The sequence below is a fragment of the Apodemus sylvaticus genome, chromosome 1 (genome assembly GCF_947179515.1).
Source record: "Apodemus sylvaticus chromosome 1, mApoSyl1.1, whole genome shotgun sequence".
Lineage (NCBI taxonomy): Eukaryota > Metazoa > Chordata > Mammalia > Rodentia > Muridae > Apodemus > Apodemus sylvaticus.
The window spans coordinates 122,295,286-122,321,347 of NC_067472.1; the positions used below are offsets into that span (position 1 = coordinate 122,295,286).

The following is a 26,062-nucleotide window of genomic DNA, read 5'->3' on the forward strand; positions in this document are numbered from 1 at the left end:
GAAATGAATATGAAAGTTTATACACCAGGAGAGGTATGATATTGGGTAAGCATTATGCATGTTGGTATCAAATTGGCAAAGAATGAAACTATCATGATTTTCGCTAATTTTCAACTGCATGCGATATAAAATGACATTAGAAAGAAACATCTTGACTTATCAAGGATGGTTTTTCAAATAGACATGACTGACCTTGGAAGAACATTTTGAGTGTAAGGTTACCATTCTTTAGAATGTGGTCCATAGTTGAATAAAAAGGAAAGGGTTAGCAGGGAATCAGCATTGTCTTGGAATTTGTCTTCATAATTTCAGGTTGAATGTGATCCTTACTATAGACAACACATCTTTCCTTCCATGCCATGTACATGATTCCTATGCTTAAGTCATGAGCCAAAAAATATGCATTTAATTTTATATGATGCTGGGGGAAGGGTGAACCAATTTCTCCATCATTTTTCTGTGTATTTTCTGGAAATGATCAATTCTTCTTACAAAAAAAAGTCAGTTTTCTTAACACTAATTGTCTTAAAAGAAAAGTAAATAATAAGGAAGCCTATTAAGAAAGATTTTCCTTTGGGGACAATTAAGGTTTTAGCCAAAGGCCTCAAAAAGGGCTATTATAGTACTGTGGATTACATGGTATTTCACCTGAAACCTAAATGCAATTTAAAACACTGTGTATTTTTTTTTGTATTTGCTTTATTCTGTATTAAGAAATGGATAAGGTTTAAGACCTATGTTTGAGTCTTATCAGAGGATGAAATTGTAACTACAGGTCAAAATTACAGAGTTAAAAAACAGTTATGTGATCCTTCAATAATCTGAATGTTGATATTTTTGAATTTTTTCCTTACTTACTGGATCTGTTGGAAGTCCTTTCTATACATGTCTGGTGACTATTCCATGTTCCAGGTATTGGAGAATTCTGAATTAATTTAATATTGTATCCATTTTCAGTAAAGAGTAATTCAATTCCTAAATGTAGTCACCAGTAATGTACTTACAGATAGAGTTTGAATCAGCAGGATATCAGCATATGTTGGATCTTACTAACAAGTGATTGTAACATTGTATGTTAAAGAGAACTATGAAAGCACAATTGGATGATATATTTTGATATGGTGGTCTCTTAAGATTCCTTTACAAAGAAATCATAAGGAAATCCAGACATGTCCATACTACAAATGTGTGTATGTGACTCAAAAAGTTTCCTAATTTAGGTATTTACTTTCTTGAAGACATATTTTTATTTTAATTCAATGTGTATTTGTGGCTTTTATGCATTTATGTTTGTGTACACTGGACATACATGATACCCATAAAAGCCAGATATAAGTGTTACATACCTTGGAACAGGAATCTAAGACAATTTTGGGCCATCATGAAGCTTTTGGAAAATAAACTTACATTGTCTCCAAGAGTAACAAGTGCTTAATCTTCTAAGGCAAGGCTCTAGCCACTCACCTTTTCTTTTCTCTTTTGTTTTTATAAAATAGTTTATGAGAATATGATTTAATTTAAATTCTTTTCCATTCCCATACATCACTTTAAACACCAGCCCATGTACCTGTCTTCTCACTTTCAAATATAGCACCTCCTTTCTCTTGTTGCTTTGGTTTTCTAAGATATTACATCCATGTATGTGGATAAGTGTCATGTATACACATGTAGAGAGAATCTCTTCTGACCATCACCTGTCAATAAAAAAATTTATGTATAATGAGATGTGACATAAAATAGGAGGTGGATCTCTGGCAGGAAGACAGAGGATTCTGAGACTTGGTGAGAGAATAACAGGAGATACGAGAAGATTTGAAATAATTTCAAAGGAGATGCTGGAGGAGGCTTTGAGGGAAAATCCAAGGAAGAAGGCTGGAATTTAGGGAGGTGTGACTAACTATGTGGTAGTTTCAATGTGTTGAATAAATGATGAGCTAGCCAGGATAAGAGGCAAAGCTTATGATCTAGGCATTTAATAATAACTAATTAGTCACAGACTTGTAATCCTGTAAGCAGGAGCTAGGACAGATTTATTTTTATACTCTCTCTCTCTCTCTCTCTCTCTCTCTCTCTCTCTCTCTCTCTCTCACACACACACACACACACACACAGAGAGAGAGAGAGACATGCAAATCCTTTTTACTGGGAAGTCCATATCTCCCATTTTCAAGGATGCTCCGACACTTAACTCTTAGCAAACTCATTATTATGTTCAATATTTTCAGATTTTATAAATTTAAAATGATACAAACTTTAAACAAAAAATGTATGCTTGTTTTTCCTTGTTTACATTCATGATAATAGAGATATTTATTTGTATATGTTTAAATATTTAATATAAGTATAACTGAGGATTTACAATTACAACACATGTGTATTTTACATATAAATTTAATGTGATGGGTTGTCTTTCTTAAGCAAAGAATTTGAAATGTTTTGTTATGAAAATATTTTGGCATAGATTTTAAAAAGTTCTAACCAATTTGAAGTGGTTAATTTTCACAGAAATAAGTACAAAACAACTTTAAAAGTCAGGGAAGGAATTTTATAAAATATAAACAAATAAATATGTATTTGAAAGTATTAAGAAGCCATAGATTATTAGAAAAAAGGAGAAGAGCTATTGATCTCACTGATTCATGGTCAAACTGTGTCTTGATTGACTGTTATCTCTATTCTGAGCATAATGAATCAGTAATTACATTAAAATTGATAAGGATGAATAGGAGTAAATCTAGAGAAAACTGTTTCTGTTTGAAAATGGAATGATCTTTTGCATTGCAAGGTATTTACTATTTTAGATATTAATGTCGATGGAGACAAATGGTACATAGGAAATGACCATTCTGCTTAGGGGTACAGGTTCATCACTGGAAATATATGTATAAAAAGCTTTTGTCCAAGCAAGATTGAACCAAGAAAAGAAGGAATCCATTGTCTACTCAAAGGGTCCAGAAAACATGACAAAATGTGGCAGTTAGCAATATTTTGAAAATATTACAGGTACAAAAAAGACATTTATTAATATTAGACAAATTACTGTCATGTAATGAGTGTAACCAAACAAGACATATCAGTGCTCTGAATCAAGATTAAAACAAAGGAAATAAAATAGTGCAGGAAGAGGCTTGAAGGTTTTATCCTGCTGTTTTTTACCTACTGAAAGACAACAATGTCAAGGAAAGAGTCAGTTTTATTAAGAAAGGGATGATATATAATTCATTTTTTTCTAAAAATTTATAGGAAAACATGGTACAAAGGTTGTAAAGGGTAAATTAGTACAACTTATGTTTCCAGTAAACGTGGCACCTTATAGAAAGATAAAAATGGGGTTGTAACAATGTCATAGTATCAAGGTAGTGTCTTGGTCTATTTCCATTGAGCATTTTTGTACATCAATGTGTTAATTGTTGCTTACTTTGCATACGTGACAGGGTGTGGAAGACTCTATCACGCTCAATGTCACTAGATTAACAGGGTTCATACTTACGGGATTCTCAGATGTCCCTGAGCTGCAGACTGCGTACGGGCTGTTCTTCCTGGTAATGTACCTAGCAGTCATAATGAATAACCTCCTCCTCATCACCCTCATCATTCTGGATCTGAAACTTCAAACACCCATGTACTTTTTTCTGAAGAATTTGTCCCTATTGGATCTCTTCTTTATTTCTGTTCCAATCCCAAATTTCTTTATCAATAGCATAACTCACAATAATTCAATTTCTATTCTTGGTTGTGCCCTTCAAGTGTTTTTAATGACTTCTTTTGCATGTGGGGAAGTAATTCTCCTAACAGCAATGTCATATGACCGCTATATTGCCATCTGCTCGCCCCTTCACTATGAGGCCATCATGAGCAGTGGTAACTGTGTGCTGATGGTGGGTGTTTCCTGGGCTACTGGGGTACTCTTTGGAGCTTTATACACAGCTGGTACATTTTCCATGCCTTCCTGTGGCTCCATTGTGATTCCACAGTTTTTCTGTGATATTCCCTCATTGTTAGAGATTTCCTGCTCTGACACACTTGTGGTCATTTATTCAAGTCTTCTAATTGGTGTTTGTCTGGGAACGTCTTGTTTTATCTGTATTATGATCTCTTACTTTTACATTTTCTCCATGGTGCTGAGGATTCTAACCACTAAAGGTCAGTCTAAAGCATTTTCCACCTGCCTCCCTCACCTAACTGTTTTCAGTATTTTCATTGCCACTGGTTGTTCTGTCTACCTAAAGCCACCCTCAAGTACAGCATCACTTACAGAGAGAGTATTTTCTGTGCTCTATACTGTGTTGCCTCCAGCACTAAACCCAGTGATTTACAGTCTGAGAAATAGTGAAGTAAAGTATGCTTTTAAAAGGATGCAGCAAAATTTCTGCCCAAGTGGTTCACTTCATGTAACAGTTCAAAATATCTGTCTACAGTTTGGTCGCTCACATTTTAACAGCAAGTTTTGTAATTTTTGACTCTCAAAAAATATAGATGCTCATTTTTTGCCTTAAGTAAGTAAACACTCAGATGAAGGCTGATATGTTCAAAGATAAAAAATATATCAGACAAACCAACAAAGTTATAATACCACTTTCTACTCTTCTATGATAAAGCCATACTCATTTGTGGAGAATAAATTCTTAAAAAGATTGCTAATTTTACCTTCATTGGAAGACTGAATGAATATCTGTTCATTTGAAGACTCCTTATCTAGTTAATTTACAAACAAAAGAAAACAATAATAAAAATTTTTGAGATGGATGAGGGATGTAAATAAGGGTTATTTCATATATGCTTTCTGTGCTAACTACTCAAATAAGTAAAACAAAGAGGCCAGAAGCAACCCACCCAGCCTAGACTGCAGTAGTCTCAATTCTTGAATAAGTATCAAATTCTTGAAGCAAAAGCATACCTGGAAAAAGATCATATAATCCAAGTTCTAAACGACAAATAGTGAACACCCATGTTGAAACTATTATCAGAGAGACACTGGAAAGTTAAAAATTTTTGTGTCTGTTTTTATGCACTTTCTCTTGAATAGAAACATTACTTATACATGTGAGACAAAAGGCTTACAAGTCTAAGGAATGAGTCTAAATAACCTTATAAATTCTAAAGAGTTTTAAAAACAGAAAGTCCTTTTGCATGTTGCCACATTAATAAGAGTAAAATACTGGAGAGAGGAGACACTATGACTATCCTAGGAGCCTGTAAGGGTCTCTTGGACTTGTGAAGCTATTGACTTTCAGACATTGAGAAGGGGGCTTTCAGTTACTGTGTCACCTGAGCTAAAGTTGCAGAACTGTATGGGATGCTGCCCTAATTCTATTGGAATACACATGATCGCATGATAAATCTCAAGTGCTAGACGAAAAGCTAATTTTTTTCAACTTTCTCCTATTGGCTTTGACTTAATCAGACTTTTTTGTTACTCATTATCATATTTTTAAAATGAGAAGATTTGCTGTATGCCACTAAACATATGAAGTCCATATTTTTTTAAATATCAAATATAGTCAAACTGTTTGTTTCAGGAGAAAACTGAATCATGAACTTAAAACTTATTTATTCTATTTTAAATTATGCCATCATATGTATTTGAGAAAGTGAGTACATATGGGTGAGGATGACATCAAAATCCACAACAGTTCATTGGGGCAAAAATCATGTACCATTTTACTGAGATATTAGCCACATATTCTGCTCATGGAATGGTACTGCCTCAGATTATCATGGAGTCATTAACATTAACAAAGTGGACATTCCAGAGAGCAATGTGAAAACAGGTACATTATTGCACAAACAACACTTAAACCTACAGGAGACATTAACATTAGTGGAGGATCACACTGGGGTCCTTTCCCAGGGGTAGAAACAATGTCGCTCTGTCCTCACCAGGGCCATGTTAGGCTTGGTAATACATAAATGAATAGATAAATAAATACATAAGTTAATAAGTTAATTAGTTAATAAGTTTATTAGGTAATAAGTTAATAAATAAATAATAGCCACAACAAAGCAATTTGATACAATGTGGCACTTCCAGAGCCCAGCTCTCTAATGACATAAAGACCTGTCATTATTCCAATGAAACTAAAGTAGAAGCCAATGATCTTAAAAGAAACTTTATAAAGACAGAAAGGATTTTGAATGAAAATCAACAACAAAAATAAATCACTTGCAGAACTGGCAAACTAAAACTGAAGGATATTATAAATCTCTTAAAGAAAGCCAAGAAATCCAGAGGGTAGGGGAAAGAAATACCTGAAACAAACTGTTCTAGACCTGAAAATTGAAATAGAAGTAGAAGTAATAATACTTTCAATTGTCATAAATGGAGAACACAGATATTCCCTGACAACAAAAATCTTAATATCTATCCACAAATCCAAACCTGCAGAAGATTCTAGAACAAAAGAAGACCAAAAAGATTTGTGCTGCATACCCAGCCACAGCAATATTTCTGTGTTTAGTGAGAGAATTGACACAAGCATTGGGCACATTAACAGAAATGAAGCTCATGTCTAAAATAGAAAGATTCCTGGAGAAGAAGTATATGAGTATGCTCAAGGTCTGGTCCACTGTAATAAAATTGATGTAGATAAGATTCCCTAACAGGCTGCCCAGGAACAGAGACAGAAACAGCACAGTGAGTGGGAGCCTGAACTCCCAAGACTCAGCAAAAACCTCCAGGAGAAACTTAGTCACCAGGGTAGAATTGACCATAGTATCAAAGTGCAGGTTTATTTGAAAGAGAAAAGCAGCAATGAAGAATAACTTAATTGATAGATCACTAGCATTTCTCTTGAAACTGTTTATTTTTGTTTTCTAAAACTGACCTTTATGTGGGAAAAATCAAAGCATTTTTTCTTTCGCATACAAGTATTTTTATTATGCTTCGTTGTTAATATACATATATGTGGTAGTCTGTCAAATTTTATGGTATGATGCTAAGCACTCAGAATTAATTTCCATAATAAAAGCTGTCTTACAAATACTATTATCTTAATAATACTAAGTTGATAACATAAAGTTGTATGACATTCTAAGTTCCTCTTCTAGATAAACTACTTTCATTAATTAGGAATGCCCAGAGACATTTAACATGTGGAATATAATGTGGAATATATTTTTAAAACTGTTTGTGAATTTATTAAAATATATTGATTTACATATGAAAAGTATTTATATTGTATAAATTATTTTTAAAATTTTTATTAGATATACTCTTTATTTACAACTCAAATGATTTACTCTTTCCTGGTCCCCTCCCACGCCCATGAAAATCCTATAAGCCATCTCACCTCTACCTGTTCCCCAATCAACCCTCTCCCACTTCCCTGTTGGGTTTTCCCCTACACTGCTGTATCAAGCCTTTTCATGACCAAGGGCCTCTCCTCTCTTTTATGTCCAACAAGTTTATCCTTTGCTGCCTATGCATCTGGAGCCATGGGTAACACCATGTGCACTCTCTGGATGATGGTTTGATCCCAGGGAACTTGGGGAGTATTGGGTGGCTCATATTGTTGTTCCTCCTATGGCACTGCAAACTGCTTAACCTCCATGGGTCCTTTCTCTAACTCCGCATTTGGGAACACTGTGTTCAGTTCAATAGCTGGCTGAGAGTGTCCCTATCTGTATTTGTCATTCACTAGTAAAGCCTTCCAGATAACAGCTCAATCTGGCTCCAGTCAGCAAGTACTGGGTTTTGTTACTGTATATGTTTTTGTCCCTGGGAGCTCTGGGAGAACTGGGTGGCTTATATATTTGTTCCTCCTGTGGCACTGAAAACCCCTTCAGCTCCATAGGCCCTTTCTATAGCTCTCCCACTGGGGACACTATGCTCAGTTCAATGGCTGTCTGAGAGTGACCCCCTCTGTATTTGTTATGCACTAGCAGAACCTCCCAGGTGACAGCTCTATCCAGTTCCAGTCAGCAAGTACTTATGAACATCAATAATAGTGTCCAGATTTTGTAACTGTATATGGGATGGATCATTACATGGGGTAATATCTGAATAGCCTTTCCCTCAGACTCTGCTCCACACTTTGTCTCTGTATCTCTTACTGTGGGTATTTTGTTCCCCCTTCTAAGAAGGATTGGAGTATCCATACTTTGTTCTTCCTTCTTCTTGGGCATCATTTGAAATGTGAATTTTGTCTTAGGTATTCCAAACTTCTGGATTAATATCCACTTATCAGTGAGTGCATACCATGTGTGTTCTTTTGTCATTTGGTTACCTCACTCATAATGATATTTCCTAATTCCATCAATTTGTCAAAGAATTTCATGAATTCATTACTTTTAATAGCTGAGTAGTATCCCATTGTGTAAATGTACCACATTTTCTGTATCCATTCCTCTGTTGAAGTACATCTGGGCTTTTTACAGCTTCTAGCTATTATAAATTGGGCTACTATGAACATAGTGGAGCATGTGTCCTTATTACATGCTGAAGAATCTTCTGGGTTTATGCCCAGGAGTGGTATAGCAGTGTTGTCTGGTAGTATCATGCTCAGTTTTTTGAGGAACCACCAAACTGGTTTCCAGAGTGTATATAACAGCTTGCAATCCCACCAGCAGTAGAGGAGTGTTTTTTCTCCACATCCTTGCCAGTACCTGCTGTCTCCTGAGTTTTTGACCTTAGCCATTCTGACTGGTGTGAGGTAAATGAATATCAAGGTTGTTTTGATTTGCATTTCCCTGATGCCTAAGGATGTTGAACCGTTCTTTAGGTGCTTCTCAGCCATTCCATATTCCTCAGATGAAAATTCTTTGTTTAGCTCAGTACTCCATTTTTAATAGGGTTATTTGGTTCTCTGGAGTCTAACTTCTTGATTTCTTTGTATATATTGGAGATTAGCCCTCTGTCAGATGTAGAGTTGTTAAAGATGTTTTCCCAACTTGTTGGTTGCTGTTTTGTCCTATTGACAGTCTCCTTTGCCTTACAAAAGCTTTGCCATCTTATGAGGTCCCATTTCTCAGTACTTGATTTTAGAGCATAAGCTATTGGTGTTCTGTTCAGGAAATTTTCCCCTGTGCCTATGTGCTCAAGGCTCTTCCCAGTTTTTTTTTTCTATTAGTTTCAGTGTGTCTGGTTTTATGTGGAGGTCCTTGATTCATTTAGACTTGAGCATAGTACAAGGAAATAATTATGGATCAATTTGCATTCTTCTGCATGGTAACTGCCAGGTGAACCAGCACCATTTGTTGAAAAGGCTATCTATTTTCCACTGGATGGTTTAGACCCTTTGTCAAAAATCAAGTGACCATAGGTATGTGGGTTCATTTCTGGGTCTTCAATTCTATTCCATTGATCTACTTTGCTGTCACTTCACCAATACCATGCTGCATATATATATATATATATATATATATATATATATATATATATATATATATATATAGAGAGAGAGAGAGAGAGAGAGAGAGAGAGAGAGAGATAGACATACATATATATATATCTATCCACATACCACCTGATGGGGAAAAGAATTAAATAGAAGAGACATGGATGTAAAACTAGATTGTGAAAGACCAATAAACATGATAAAGATAGAGGAGACTTTCAGAATAGGTCATTTCACATTCTTGAGGCGGAATTTTCTGTGTTTTTTTTTTATTCGATATAATTTTTTATTTACATTTCAAATGATTTCCCCTTTTCTAACCCCCACTCCCCGACAGCCCCGTAAGCCCCTTTCTCTCCCCCTGTCCTCCCACCCACCCCTTCCCACTTCCCCTTTCTGGTTTTGCCAAATACTGCTTCACTGAGTCTTTCCAGAACAAGAAACCTTTTTCCTAAAAATTCAGTCATATTATAGATGAAGATTTCAATTTCTTAAAACCAATTATTTGGATACATGAATAGTGACACATGAAATATTGCTTTGCTAGATGAATCCTGGAAGAAAGGCAACTTTGTACATATAGCTAAACATGATACATTGCTTCATAGCTTTTATGTTCTTATCAGTTTGAGTCAAGTGTAGCTGATGTCAAATAACATTATAAAATCCCACAACATGTTTTCCTGGTAGGGATCAACATACTGTAATTTATGCTTAAGTATAGGGATATTAATGTGAAGAGTTCAAATTGTATAAAATTAAATGTAAATTGCCATTAGCTTAATGAATTAAGGCCACTTTGTATCAAATTCTCAGGGCAACCATTAATTTTTCTAAATCTTATAAAATATTGACGGTATAAAATTCCATATGTTATAAATGTTATAAAATGTGATAAAATTAATTAGAGGGAGAATAGCTTAAGAGTCCAATAAAACACCTATGAAACAAACAGAGGGAGGTAACAAAGTAAGGGCAAGTGATGTGATAATGAGAGTTATATTATTTCCTGGAAAGGGTTACATGTATTGAATAATTTATTTTGGAAACTTCAAAATTCTAACAGAATGAAATTCACAAAAGTTAAAGAAATAATAAGTAAATAGTGACATTTACTCATGAATATTAACTAATTTAATTATTATTTGAATATTTTATTTCATCTAAAAAAGGATAATAATTTTTTTCAAATTCAGAGAGAGAGGAAAAATATTCTTCCCAATAGTTATATTAGTAAGACATAAATTGAATAGATCGGCATATCTGTATACTATATTTGACATATTTTCATCAGGATCACAGTTTAAAATGCCCACGAATTAGTTGAGAGTTATGATAAAGTGAGCAGTACATTTAAAATATAAAATTACATTAAAAAATACAACACCTAATACATTTCTAGTTGTCGTCTAAAAGATACTGATGAATACACATATTATCAGTAGACAAACTGCTTTTCAAGTGTTTAGAAGCCTAGTGTCTGTGATATGTTCTGAGTTACCTTTAGCAGAAGTGTAGAGTGACAATTCTGAATGAGTAACTGGGAATCCAATCAGGAAGCAGCATTTATCACATTTTAATTATAGCTGCAGTATGCTACAGAAAAGGAAGGGTAAAGGACTCCTGCAAAGAGCATCTTTTCACAAAGGTCCATGGCCGCAATGTCAGAATGATGATGCAGCACCAATTTTTGGGAAAAGTATAAGGTGGTATTATGTCTAATCTTCAAAGGATATTCAACAGCTGGACCTAGTTACTTTTAGAATGTGTCACCTGCATGGATATTGTAAGTTTTCAGGATCTAGGCAAAGACTTAAAAAAATTATTTATATAATTCCAATATAAAAATTTAGTTGGAAGTTAAAAAAATAGTAAACAGAAAGCATGCACAAAATGGTTTTACATTAGGTTTTCGAGAAGTTTGTACCATACCTAATAGGAATTATTCTACTGCAGATGTGGTGATTAGACAACAAGAGTGAAGATTGTGTTTGGGAGATACTTTACATTGCCTAAGACAGCATAGAACTTAGGGTAAAAAGCCATTACTAGAGCCAAAGATTATTACCAAATAAAGACACCATAATAAACTAAGTAAAATAATAGATATCTGAGCCATCAATGTCTGAGCATCTGATTATAAAATCAAACTGACACATTTTTAAATAAATATATCAATGAAAATATTTAAAAGATTTTAACATTCAGACTCAATCCTACTGAAAAACAAGTGTGAATACTACACACCAATATAGTCTAAGAGAAATATATGAAAAAAATTCTGAAAAGTATCAGGATAAATGCACACAAAATATTCCCTAACTTTAGAATTTATCAGTTGTTTATCCTGGTAATCTCCAGCTGTGAAGACACCTGCATTCCATCTTTCATCCATCAGCAATAGCATAGGTGGTCCTGGAAAATATTACACTGAGTGAAATAAGTCTGTTACATCATATGTAGAGGTGAAATAAGTCTTAATAAGTTAAAAGGCAAATCAAATTACCCCAAATTCCTTCTCCTATTCCCAAATTAAGTAGAAATAGATGATAAAAATAAAAAAGTGATAAATGCCCATAAATTGTATTTAAAAAATAGATTAATGAAGAAATAAAAGATAACTTGTAAAATACAACAATGCAAAGAAGTACAGTATGGCAATTATTTTAGTTAGCAAGTTGATCCATGAATGAGAGTTAATAATAACAAACAACTGCCATTAAATAATAATGTTGGAAAAGAAAAACAAGGGATAATTTTTTTAAAAATTGTAAAACCAGTAAACCAATATAAAATAATAAAAAGATACATAGTGAAAAGGTATATTAAATAAATAGAATTATCAAAAGATATTAAAATGATGTTACAGAAACTCTAGACCATTGGGACAGGAGCACTAGCTGCTTCTAAAATGAACGTCATAACTAGATATAAAGTTATTCCTCCTGAGACCATATAAACACCAATGAACAAAATATATGGATTCTTCAGATTGTGCTTACATATTTGTGCATATGTATGTGTGTATATATACATATACACATACACATACACACACACAGAAACACACACGCACACACACACACACACACACACATACACATCAATTTGAGAGCATCAATTTGAGAGTAGGGGGCATTTTATCAGTTGGAATAATGGGGCATAGAAATGCCCAGAGGGACAAAAGGGAAATAGAAGAATGATGTAATAATATTTTAAGTAAAATTTTGAAAGAAAAAACAAAAATATGGCAAAGAAATGATGGCATAGAACTAAGAATATTATAAATATATGAGCAAGTTAATCAGATGTGAATTAATTTCAAGAATTATGCAACTTATGTAGACTTGATATTTTTAAAACATTAAGAAGATACTTTGGTTTCAGAGAACACAAGTAACAAATAAGGAAACTGACTAATAATTTATTACCCTTAAATAATTTAAAGATCACATGATTTCAAGAATATATTCAACAATATTAAGGAAAATTATTTCTATTATGATAAACACTCAAAAGTAATATTAATAATATTATCAATACTTATGCACCAGAGCAAGAAAATGTCACCAAAATAAAATGAAAGCAGGTGAATAACTGATAAACTTGAAGATATTAAACAAGTATTTGAAGATCTTGTATTTAGTGCATTAAATATGTCAAACTTTTTCATCAAATATAATTTATCTTTGCATTGGAGAAAATTTCAACATAAGCAGTTAATGATCTTGACATAATAATAGATATAAAGATTAAAAACACATGCTAATTCAACTAATGCAAAAAAACTTTGTATAATATTCAATACCATTGATTGACAAAGCTTTAACTCTTCTATAAAAGAGATTGTTTGTACTGTGAAAGTAAAATGTTCTCCTAAGGCTTGATACAAGTCAAAATTGACTCTCTGGTTTTTACCACATCCACTAAGTATATTACTTGGAAATTTTTCCAGAGTGTGCATACAAAATAAATAAAAAAAATAAGGGACCTGCAGTACTCCCTTGGGTTTTGTGTTGTTTGCTGTTATTTCTTTGTTAATTTTTGTTTTTAGAATACATTATAATTAGATTTCCCCCACATCCTCCTTCAAAGACCCTCCTACACTTCTTCATATGCATAGCCCCTACTTTCATGTGGTTATTGCATGCATAAATTATTTGAATACACACACACACACACACACACACACACACACACACACACACACATATATATATATATATATATATATATTCTTAGTAAGCTTGTAAGTCTGTATATTTCTTGTTTATAGGCTTTCAGGAATAGCCATTTAGCATTAGACAACCAATGTAATGCATTTTCTAAGTCTCCTTAAAAACCAGTTAGCATTAATAAAATTCAAAAATTGTAGTGTTTAATTGGTAAATTTAAATATCCATGTTTAAAAAAAGCTGGTACTACATTAATTCCTAAAGAACATTCCTAATTCCAGCTCTAGGTGATGTATCATTCTTGTATGGGCACTAAGGGCACTTCATGAAAGTAATATGCATGTATCCATGCAGGCAAAATATCAATACTTATGTATTAAGAATATGTGTGTATGTATATGTGTGTGTGTGAGTGTGTGTGTGTGTTTAACATCTTTTAATGAAAAGAAAAAGATCATGAAGTTGAAAGACACCAAGGAGGTTATATGGGATGGTTTGGAGGTATTTTTTTCTGCAAATCATATTATTTTTCCACAAATCAAGTCCCACAATGGTTAATAGATAGAAAACTCTAAAACAAGGAGGGAAGCTACATACTAGAAAAAGCAATAAAGTCATCATCTATCAACAAACACAAAAGAAGGCACAAAAGCATAATTACACCTCTAACCAAAAAGTAATAGCAGGCAACAATCACTTTTCCTTTAAACCCCCTAACATCAATTGACTTAATTCCCAATAAAAATATATAGACTAACAGAATGGATACATATATAGGACACAGCATTTTGCTGCATACAGGAAATGCAACTCAGTGACAAGAGACACTGCCTAAGAATAAAAGGCTACAAAAAAATTTCCAGGCAAATGGTCCCAAGAAATAAGCTTAAGTTGTAAGTCTAATATCAAGTAAAATTGAATTTCAACCAAAAGGTATCAAAAAAGGTAAGGAAGGACACTTTATACTCATCAAATGAAATATCTACCAAGATGAACTCTCAATTCTTAACATCTATGCTCCAAAGGCAAGGTTAACCATATTCATAAAAGCAACGTTATTAAAGGACAAAGGACACATTGCATCTCACACAATAATAGTGAGAGACTGTGAAAAAGAAATAGAAGATGATCTCAAAAGCTGGAAATACCTCCCATGCACATAGATTGAAAGGATTAATATAGTAAAAATGGCCATTTTGCTGAAAGCAATGTACAAATTCAATGCAATCCCCATTAAAATTCCAACTCAATTCTTCCTTGAGTATTAAAGAGCAATTCTGGTCTTCAATTCAATTCCAAAGATCTATCTGAAATGCAGTGGTGGCAGTGGCAACAGCAGCAGCGCTGGTCCCAAGGAAGGGCCATCAGCAGTGGAACCAACGTCACAGGGTCCAGGCAGGCCCTGGGCCCACTATCACTGACCATCTTTGGCCAGCTGAGTTGCAAGCAGTGGCAGATTTACAGCGCCTTTCACCCCACAGAAACCACATCAGAAATCTGCCTCCCGCCAGTCAGTTACCAGAGACTCGCCTCCATCTTGCTTCTCGAATGCCAGAGAGATCAGACAGCCTGAGGTACGCAAACATAACCTGTGGGAGTCTAAGCCTGATGGGCATTGGCCTGCACCCAGGCCCTGGGCTGTTTGGGGCACCATCGGTGTGCCAACCCAGTCAGGAGGTTGTTTGCCCACCCAGTGCATATGCGCCACCATTTTAGCTACAGGAAGCCAGAGATTTCTAGCAGGCAAAGCTGACTAACAGTCATAGCCCAAGGATAACATAGCAGGAGTATAGGCCAAACAGGCCCTGGACTGCCCCCAAGACCTGGGCTGCTCAATGGGCCATCTGTGTGCCAACCTGGCCAGGAGGTTGTTAGCCCAGCAGAGTCTCCCTGCACTCTCAGTGAGCATGGACATGGCTCCATCCTGGCCACCTGACAGAACCAGTTAACACTCATAGCCCGAGAGGAACTTTCCTCAGACCTTGACCTGCCAGGTTTTGCCTAGACTTGGGGCCAGAGCATCTAGGCTAGCCTTGTGTGCACAAACCTAACTGGGAGATCTGCTGCCCAACAAAGTGATCATCACTCCAAAAAGGTCCTGCAGTATACACCATCAGCACTCCCAGAAGGAGAAAATGGGCACCATCTGGTTCACAGACACAATCTGGGGAAAGGCACACTAGGGCTCCAAGGGTACCCTAGAGGAGGACAGCACATCTGTGCAAGGGGAAACGCAGCCATCCAGTGTTGCTGAAATAGCCCTAGAACCTCACAGGAGGCTCAAACACCAGCCAGAGACAAGACCAACTAATGCCAGAGAACAAGATGGGAAAGGGCAAATGCAAGAACGCTAATAACAGAAATCTAGGCAATCCGGCAACGTCTGAACCAAACTCTCCAACATCAGCAAGTACTGGTTATGCCAACACACCAGAAAGACAAGATTTGGATTTAAAATCACTGGTCATGATGTTGCTAGAGGAACACAAAAAGGACATAAATGAATCTCTTAAAGAAATACAGGGGAACATGAATAAGCTAGAAACCCATATAATGGAAACACAAAAATCATTTAAAGAAATTCAGGAGAATAAGGCTCAAGAGATAGAAGCCAATAAAGAAGAAACACACACAAACAAAACAAAACAAAACAAAACAAAACATAAACAAAAACAAAAAAAGTAAAGAAATGCAGGAGAACTTGAGTCAACAGGCAGAAGTCATGAAAGAGGAAACAAAAATCTCTCAAATCAGTGGCCTTCCTATATTCAAAGGATAAGCAGACTGAGAAAGAAATTAGGGAAATGACCACCTTCACAATAGCCACAAACAGTATAAAGTATCTTGGGGTGACTCTTACCAAACATGTGAAAGATCTGTATGACAAGAACTTCAAGACTCTGAAGAAGGAAATGGAAGAAGACCTCAAAAAATGGGAAAACCTCCCATGCTCATGGATCGGTAGAAACAATATAGTTAAAATGGCCATATTGCCAAAAGCAATATACAGATTCAATGCAATACCCATCAAAATCCCAACTCAATTCTTCACAGAGTTAGAAAGAGCAATTATCAAATTCATCTGGAACAACAAAAAACCCAGGATAGCTAAAACTATTCTCAGCAACAAAAGAAAATCTGGGGGAATCAGTATCCCTGACCTCAAGCAATACTACAGAGCAATAGTGTTAAAAACTGCATGGTATTGGTACAGTGACAGGCAGGAGGATCAATGGAACAGGATTGAAGATCCAGAAATGAACCCACACACCTATGGCCACTTGATCCTAGACAAAGAGGCTGAAAACATCCAATGGAAAAAAAGATAGCCTTTTCAACAAATGGTGCTGGTTCAATTGGAGGGCAGCATGCAGAAGAATGTGAATTGATCCATCCTTGTCTCCTTGTACTAAGCTCAAATCCAAATGGATCAAGGACCTCCACATAAAGCCAGACACTCTGAAGCTAATAGAAAAGAAACTGGGGAAGACCCTTGAGGACATCGGTACAGGGAGAAAGTTTCTGAACAGAACACCAATAGCATATGCTCTAAGAGCAAGAATTGACAAATGGGACCTCATAAAATTACAAAGTTTCTGTAAGGCAAAGGACACCATCAAGAGGACAAATCGGCAACCAACAACTTGGGAAAAGATCTTCACCAATCCTACATCAGATAGAGGGCTAATATCCAATATATATAAAGAACTCAAGAAGTTAGACTCCAGAAAACCGAACAACCCTATTAAAAATTGGGGTACAGAGTTAAACAAAGAATTCACACCTGAAGAACTTCGGATGGTGGAGAAGCATCTTAAAAAATGCTCAACTTCATTAGTCATTAGGGAAATGCAAATCAAAACAACCCTAAGATTTCTTCTTACACCAGTCAGAATGGCTAAGATTAAAAATTCAGGAGACAGCAGGTGTTGGAGAGGGTGTGGAGAAAGAGGAACACTCCTCCACTGCTGGTGGGGCTGCAAATTGGTACAACCACTCTGGAAATCAGTCTGGCGGTTCCTCCGAAAACTGGGCACCTCACTTCCAGAAGATCCTGCTATACCACTCCTGGGCATATACCCAGAGGATTCCCTACCATGCAATAAGGATACATGCTCTACTATGTTCATAGCAGCCCTATTTATAATTGTCAGATGCTGGAAAGAACCCAGGTATCCCTCAACAGAAGAGTGGATACAAAAACTGTGGTATATCTACACAATGGAGTACTATTCAGCCATTAGAAACAATGAATTCATGAAATTCTTAGGCAAATGGATGGAGCTAGAGAACATCATACTCAGTGAGGTAACCCAGACTCAAAAGGTGAATCATGGTATGCACTCACTAATAAGTGGTTATTAACCTAGAAAACTGGAATACCCAAAACATAATCCACACATCAAATGAGGTACAAGGAGAAGGGAGGACTGGCCCCTGGTTCTGGAGAGACTCAGTGAAACAGTATTCTTTGGCAAAACCAGAACAGGGAAGTGGGAAGGGGTGGGTGGGAGGACAGGGAAAGAGAAGGGGACTTAAGGGACTTTCAGGGAGTGGGGGGCTAGAAAAGGGGAAATCATTTGAAATGTAAATAAATTATATCGAAGAAAAAAAAGAAAAAAAAAAGAATTAAAGGAACACACAAACAAAAAAATGTTGGAACTGACCAAAACCATCCTGGATCTAAAATCAGAAGTAGAAACAACTAAAAAATCACAAAGGGAGACAACTTTGGAGATAGAAAACCTTGAGAAGAAATAAGAGGCCATAGATGCAAATATCAATAACAGAATACAAGAGATGGAAGAAAGAATCTCAGATGCCGAAGATACCATAGAAAACATTGACTCAACAGTCAAAGAAAATGCAAAATGCAAAAAGCAGAACATCCAGGAAATTCAGACACAATGAGAAGACCAAACCTAAGGAATATAAGTATAGATGAGAGTAAAGATTTAAAACAGAAAGGGCCAGCAAATATCTTCAACAAAATTATGGAAGAAAACTTTCCCAACTTAAAGAGAGAGATACCCATGAATGTAAAAGAAGCCTAAAGAACTCCAAACAGATTGGACCTGAGCAGAAATACCTCTCGTCGCATAATAATCAAAACCCCAAATGTACTAAACAAAGAAAGAATATTAAAGGCAGCAAGAGAAAAAGGCCAAGTAACATATGAAGGAAGACCTATCAGAATCAAACCAGACTTCTCACCAGAGACCATGAAAGCTAGAAGATCCTAGGCAGATCTCATGCAGACTCTAAGAGAACACAAATGTCAGCCAAGACTACTATACCCAGCAAAACTCTCACAATAGATGGAGAAACCAAGATATTCCATGACAAAACCAAATTTACACAATATCTTTCCACAAACCCAGCTTCTACAAAGAATAATAGAAGGAAAACTCCAATACAAGCAGGGAAACTACACCCTGGAAAAAGCAAACCTAAAAGAAGATAACCACTCAAATATAAAAATAACATCAAAAATGACAGGAAGTAATAATCACTATTCCTTAATATCTCTTAACATCAATGGACTCAATTACCAATAAAAAGACATAGACTAAGAGACTGGATAAGGAAACAGGACCCTACATTTTGCTGCATACAGGAGACACACCTCAGTGTCAAAGACAAAAACTACCTTAGAGTAAAAGTCTGGAAGACAATTTTACAAGCCAATGGTCTCAGGAAATGAGCAACAACTTCAAAGTGTCAGGTTATAAAATGAACTCAAGCAATTCAGTAGCCTTCTTTACTCAAAGGATAAGCAGGCTGAGAAAGAAATTAGGGAAATGACACCCTTCACAAAAGCCACAAACAGTTTAAAGTACCTTGGGGTGACTCTTACCGAACATGCGAAAAATCTGTATGACAAGAACTTCAACACTCTGAAGAAGAAAATGGAAGAAGACCTCAAAAAATGGAAAAACTTCCCATGCTCATGGATTGGCAGGATTTATATACTTAAAATGATCATTTTGCCAAAAGCAATATACAGATTCAAAAACTTTCTCCCTGTACCGATGTCCTCAAGGGTCTTCCCCAGTTTTTTTTCTATTAGCTTCAGAGTGTCTGGCTTTATGTGGAGGTCCTTGATCCATTTGGATTTGAGCTTAGTACAAGGAGACAAGGATGGATCAATTCACATTCTTCTGCATGCTGACCTCCAGTTGAACCAGCACCATTTGTTGAAAAGGCTATCTTTTTTCCATTGGATGTTTTCAGCCTCTTTGTCGAGGATCAAGTGGCCATAGGTGTGTGGGTTCATTTCTGGATCTTCAATCCTGTTCCATTGATCCTCCTGTCTGTCACTGTACCAATACCATGCAGTTTTTAACACTATTGCTCTGTAGTATTGCTTGAGGTCAGGGATACTGATTCCCCCAGATTTCCTTTTGTTGCTGAGAATAGTTTTAGCTATCCTGGGTTTTTTGTTGTTCCAGATGAATTTGATAATTGCTCTTTCTAGCTCTGTGAAGAATTGAGTTGGGATTTTGATGGGTATTGCATTGAATCTGTATAGTGCTTTAGGCAAAATGGCCATTTTAACTATATTGATTCTGCCGATCCATGAGCATGGGAGGTTTTCCCATTTTTTGAGGTCTTCTTCCATTTCCTTCTTCAGAGTCTTGAAGTTCTTGTCATACAGATCTTTCACATGTTTGGTAAGAGTCACCCCAAGATACTTTATACTGTTTGTGGCTATTGTGAAGGGGGTCATTTCCCTAATTTCTTTCTCAGCCTGCTTATCCTTTGAGTATAGGAAGGCCACTGATTTGCTTGAGTTGACTTTATAACCTGCCACTTTGCTGAAGTTGTTTATCAGCTGTAGGAGCTCTCTAGTGGAGTTCTTTGGGTCACTTAGGTAGACGATCATGTCGTCTGCAAATAATGATAGTTTGACTTCTTCCTTTCCAATTTGTATCCCTTTGACCTCCTTATGTTGTCGAATTGCCCGAGCTAGTACCTCAAGTACAATATTGAAAAGATAAGGAGAAAGGGGGCAGCCTTGTCTGGTCCCTGATTTCAGTGGGATTGCTTCAAGTTTCTCTCCATTTAGTTTGATGCTGGCTACCGGTTTGCTGTATATTGCTTTTACTATGTTTAGGTATGGGCCTTGAATTCCTGTTCTCTCCAAGACTTTAAGCATGAAGGGATGCTGAATTTTGTCAAATGCTTTTTCAGCATCCAATGAAATGACCATGTGGTTTTGTTCTTTGAGTTTGTTTATGTAGTGGATTGTATTGATGGATTTCCGTATATTGAACCAACCCTGCATTCCTGGGATAAAGCCTACTTGATCATGGTGGATGATCGTTTTGATGTGTTCTTGGATTCGGTTGGCAAGAATTTTATTGAGTATTTTTGCATCGATGTTCATAAGGGAAATTGGTCTGAAGTTCTCTTTCTTTGTTGGATCTTTGTGTGGCTTTGGTATCAGCGTAATTGTGGCTTCGTAGAAGGAATTGGGTAGTGTTCCTTCTGTTTCTATTTTGTGGAATAGTTTGAAGAGTATTGGTGTTAACTCTTCTTTGAAGGTCTGGTAGAATTCTGCACTGAAGCCATCTGGTCCTGTGCTTTTTTTGGTTGGAAGACTTTCTATGACTCCTTCTATTTCTTTAGGCATTATGGGACTGTTTAGATGGTCTAGTTGGTCCTGATTTAATTTTGGTATTTGGTATCTGTCAAGGAAATTGTCCATTTCCTCCAGATTCTCCAGTTGTGTTGAGTATAGGCTCTTGTAGTAGGATCTGATGATTTTTTGGATTTCCTCAGTTTCCGTGGTTATATCTCCCTTTTCATTTCTAAGTTTGTTAATTTGGATACTTTCTCTGTGCCCTTTGGTCATTCTGGCTAAGGGTTTATCTATCTTGTTGATTTTCTCAAAGAACCAGCTCCTGGTATTGTTGATTTTTTGTATGGTTCTCTTTGTTTCTACTTGATTGATTTCGGCCCTGAGTTTGATGATTTCCTGCCTGAACAGAACACCAATAGCGTATGCTCTAAGAGCAAGAATTGACAAATGGGACCTCATAAAATTACAAAGTTTCTGTAAGGCAAAGGACACCATCAAGAGGACAAATCGGCAACCAACAAATTGGGAAAAGATCTTCACCAATCCTACATCAGATAGAGGGCTAATATCCAATATATATAAAGAACTCAAGAAGTTAGACTCCAGAAAACCAAACAACCCTATTAAAAAATGGGGTACAGAGTTAAACAAAGAATTCTCACCTGAAGAACTTCGGATGGCGGAGAAGCATCTTAAAAAATGCTCAACTTCATTAGTCATTAGGGAAATGCAAATCAAAACAACCCTAAGATTTCATCTTACACCAGTCAGAATGGCTAAGATTAAAAATTCAGGAGACAGCAGGTGTTGGAGAGGGTGTGGAGAAAGAGGAACACTCCTCCACTGCTGGTGGGGTTGCAAATTGGTACAACCACTCTGGAAATCAGTCTGGCGGTTCCTCCGAAAACTGAGCACCTTACTTCCAGAAGATCCTGCTATACCACTCCTGGGCATATACCCAGAAGACTCCCCACCATGTAATAAGGATACATGTTCTACTATGTTCATAGCAGCCCTATTTGTAATTGCCAGATGCTGGAAAGAACCCAGGTATCCCTCAACAGAAGAGTGGATGCAAAAAATGTGGTATATCTACACAATGGAGTACTATTCAGCCATTAGAAACAATGAATTCATGAAATTCTTAGGCAAATGGATGGAGCTAGAGAATATCATACTAAGTGAGGTAACCCAGACTCAAAAGGTGAATCATGGTATGCACTCAGTAATAAGTGGATATTAACCTAGAAAACTGGAATACCCAAAACATAATCCACACATCAAATGAGGTACAAGAAGAAAGGAGGAGTGGCCCCTGGTTCTGGAAAGACTCAGTGAAACAGTATTCAGCAAAACCAGAACGGGGAAGTGGGAAGGGGTGGGTGGGAGGACAGGGGAAGAGAAGGGGGCTTGCGGGACTTTCGGGGAGTGGGGGGGGCTAGAAAAGGGGAAATCATTTGAAATGTAAATAAATTATATCGAATAATAAAAAAAAAATATACAGATTCAACACAATACCCATCAAAATCCCAACTCAACTCTTCATAGAGTTAGAAAGAGCAATTCTCAAATTCATCTGGAATAGCAAAAAAAAAAAAAAAAAAAAAAAAAAAAAAAAAAACCAGGAGAGTTAAAACTATTCTCAACAATAAAAGAAATTCTGGGGGAATCAGTATCCCTGACCTCAAGCAATACTACAGAGCAATAGTGTTAAAAACTACATGTTATTGGTATAGTGACAGGCAGGCAGATCAATGGAACAGGATTGAAGTTCCAGAAATGAACCCACACACCTATGGCCACTTGATCCTCGACAAAGGGGCTGAAAACATCCAATGGAAAAAAGATAGCCTTTTCAACAATTGGTGCTGGTTCAACTGGAGGTCAGCATGCAGAAGAATGTGAATTGATCCATCCTTGTCTCATTGTACTAAGCTCAACTCCAAATGGATCAAGAACCTACATATATAGCCAGACACTCTGAAGCTAATAGAAAAGAAACTGGGGAAGACCCTTGAGGACATCAGTACAGGGGGAAAGTTTCTGAACAGATCACCAATAGCGTATGCTCTAAGATCAAGAATAGACGAATGGGACCTCATAAAATTACAAAGTTTCTGTAAGGTAAAGGACACCATCAAAGGACAAATCGGCAACCAACAAATTGGGAAAAGTCTTCAGCAACCCTACATCAGATAGAGGGCTTATATCCAATATATACAAAGAACTCAAGAAGCTAGACCCCAGAAAACCAAATAACCCTATTAAAAAATGGAGTACAGAGTTAAAAAAAAAAGTCTCACCTGAAGAACTTTGGATGGCAGAGAAACATTTTAAAAAATGCTGAACTTCATTAGTCATCAGGGAAATGCAAATCAAAACAACTCTCAGATTTCACCTTACACCAGTCAGAATGGCTAAGATTAAAAATTCAGGAGACAGCAGGTGTTGGTGAGGATGTGGAGAAAGGGGAACACTCCTCCACGGCTGGTGGGGTTGCAAATTGGTACAACCACTCTGGAAATCAGTCTGGCATTTCCTCCGAAAACTGGGCACCTCACTTCTGGAAAATCCTGCTATAACATTCCTGGGCATATTTCCAAAGGATTCCCTAGCATGTAATAAGGATACATGCTCCACTATGTTCATAGCAGCCCTATTTATAATAGCCAGAAGCTGGAAAGAACACAGGTATCCCTCAACAGAAGAATGGATGCAAAATATGTGGTATATATACACAATGGAGTACTATTCAGCCATTAGAAACAATGAATTCATATAATTCTTAGGCAAATGTATGGAACTGGAGAACATTATACTAAGTGAGGTAACCCAGTCTCAAAAGATTAACTATGGTATGCACTCGCTTATAAGTGGATATTAACCTAGAAAACTGGAATACTCAAAACATAATCCACAGATCAAATAAAGTACAAGAAGAACAGAGGAGTGGCCCCTTGTTCTGGAAGACTCAATGTAGCAGTATAGGGTTAAACCAGAACAGGGAAGTGGGAAGGTGTGGATGACAGAAGAGGGGGAGGTAAGGGAGCTTATGGGACTTTTGGGGAGTGGGAGGCCAGAAAAGGGGAAATCATTTAAAATGTAAATAAAAATATATCGAATAAAAAAAAAAGAAAAAGCAATTCTCACATTAATTTAGAACAACAAAAAAACTCAGCATAGCAAAAAGTATTCTCAACAATAAAGGAAACTCTGGAAAAATCATCATCTCCAACATCAAGCACTATTACACAACAATAGTGATAAAAGGTTCATGGTATTGGTACTGAGACAGGCAGGAAAATCCATGAAATAGATTTGAAGAACTAGAAATGAACCCACACACCATGGTCACTTCTTCATTGACAAAGAAGATAAAACCATGCAGTGGAAAAGACAGCATTTTCCAGAAATGGTGCTGGTACAACTACAGGTGAGCATGTAGAAGAATGTAAATTGACCCATTCTTACCTCCTTGTACAATGCTCAAATATAAGTGGATCATGGACCGCCACATAAAACCAGATTCACTGAAATTAGTAGAGGCAAAAATGCTAAAGAGCATTGAACCCATGGGCACAGGGAATGATTTCCTGAACAGAATACCAATGGCTTATGCTTTGAGATCAAGACTCAATAAATAGGACCTCATTAAATTCCAAAACTTCTGAAAGGAAAAGGACACTGTCAATAGGAGAAAACAGCAACCAACATATTGGTAGATTTCAGTGGGAAAACCAGGAAAGGAGATAGCATCTGAAATGTAAATAAATATAACAGTCAATAAAAATTAATAATAACAATAATAATAATAAAGAGTAATAATAATTATAATAATACTAAAATGATATGGTTTACTTTATGTTACCATTGTGAGAATGAGGAATTGGGCATTTTTGGCATGTTGCTGTAAGGCAATTTCATCAGATTTTGATGTTTATCAGTTTATCAGTCACTATCTAACAGAGTATTGTGTTTACTTACATATTTCCTGGCATATTAGTCTTGGCAACAAAATTATTTGAGATAATATAGTGACTTCTAGGTATTGACTAGGTATTGGCATTTGGGTTATTAATACTTTCTAGAAGAAAGAGGGGGCAGAAAAATCAAATATTATAACGTGAGATTCCATCCAAAATGCCCTCTGACCTTTTGCTTCTTATGATCTTGGTCAAAGTGCCTACCCATACAAGAGGTGAAAGGTTAATCAAATGTGGGACTACATATCACCTCATTAATGAGAATTTTTATTATAGTTTGGTATGATTTGGTTAAGCAACTGTTTTCATCACTCCATACTCTTGTAAGGAATGCCTCAACAGTTTTCCTCTAATTGTCTTAGTATATTCATGGGTTCACCATATTGTACTTGAGTTGAATCCTTTAATGGGTCTATTATTGATCCCACAGTTGATGAAGACATGTTTAAAAAATAAGCCAAAGGGAGTATAAATTCATCTATCATGTGTTCACTCAAAAGTGTGAGTTTTCGGAAAAAAAAAAAGATAATTAGAAGGAAAAAATCAGAATACTAGAAAGTAGCTCTGTGAGAAAAAGAAGTAGGGAAAAGTAATCATTATGAAGATGTCATAATCTGATTACTGTATATGATTAATATACAATACATTTTTTCACAAAATAGAAAAAAAATCTCATGGTTCATTATCTACCTCAAAATATACACAGCAATGATTTCTTGCTAAACAAAAAAAAAAAATATGTAAAGGGTCGAGATGTTTTGTAGAATGCCAAACATCTTTGTTTCTTTCTAACAAAACATAATTCTCAACTCAGATTCACTTAAAAACTTTGTATTTTTATCCTGTCAGCAACATTGCCATCTGTGCGTGGCATTTCTGCATATGCTGACATCTACTCTTCATGAAACTGTCAGACATTTTTCTACTGCAGCAAATCTTTTTTCTTTTATTCTACGAAACGCTTTAATTTTTTACATGATACAA

At 36.1% G+C, this 26,062-nt stretch overlaps 1 protein-coding gene across 1 annotated transcript; it reads left to right on the top strand.

Moving 5' to 3' along the window:
* Nucleotides 1-885: 885 nt before the first annotated feature.
* Nucleotides 886-4,460, top strand: LOC127686417 (olfactory receptor 14A2-like). The gene is made up of 2 exons (XM_052184663.1): nt 886-912; nt 3,435-4,460. Exons 1-2 carry the CDS (start codon nt 886-888, stop codon nt 4,458-4,460), a joined length of 1,053 nt encoding a protein of 350 aa, XP_052040623.1.
* The last annotated feature ends 21,602 nt before the right edge of the window (nt 4,461-26,062 follow it).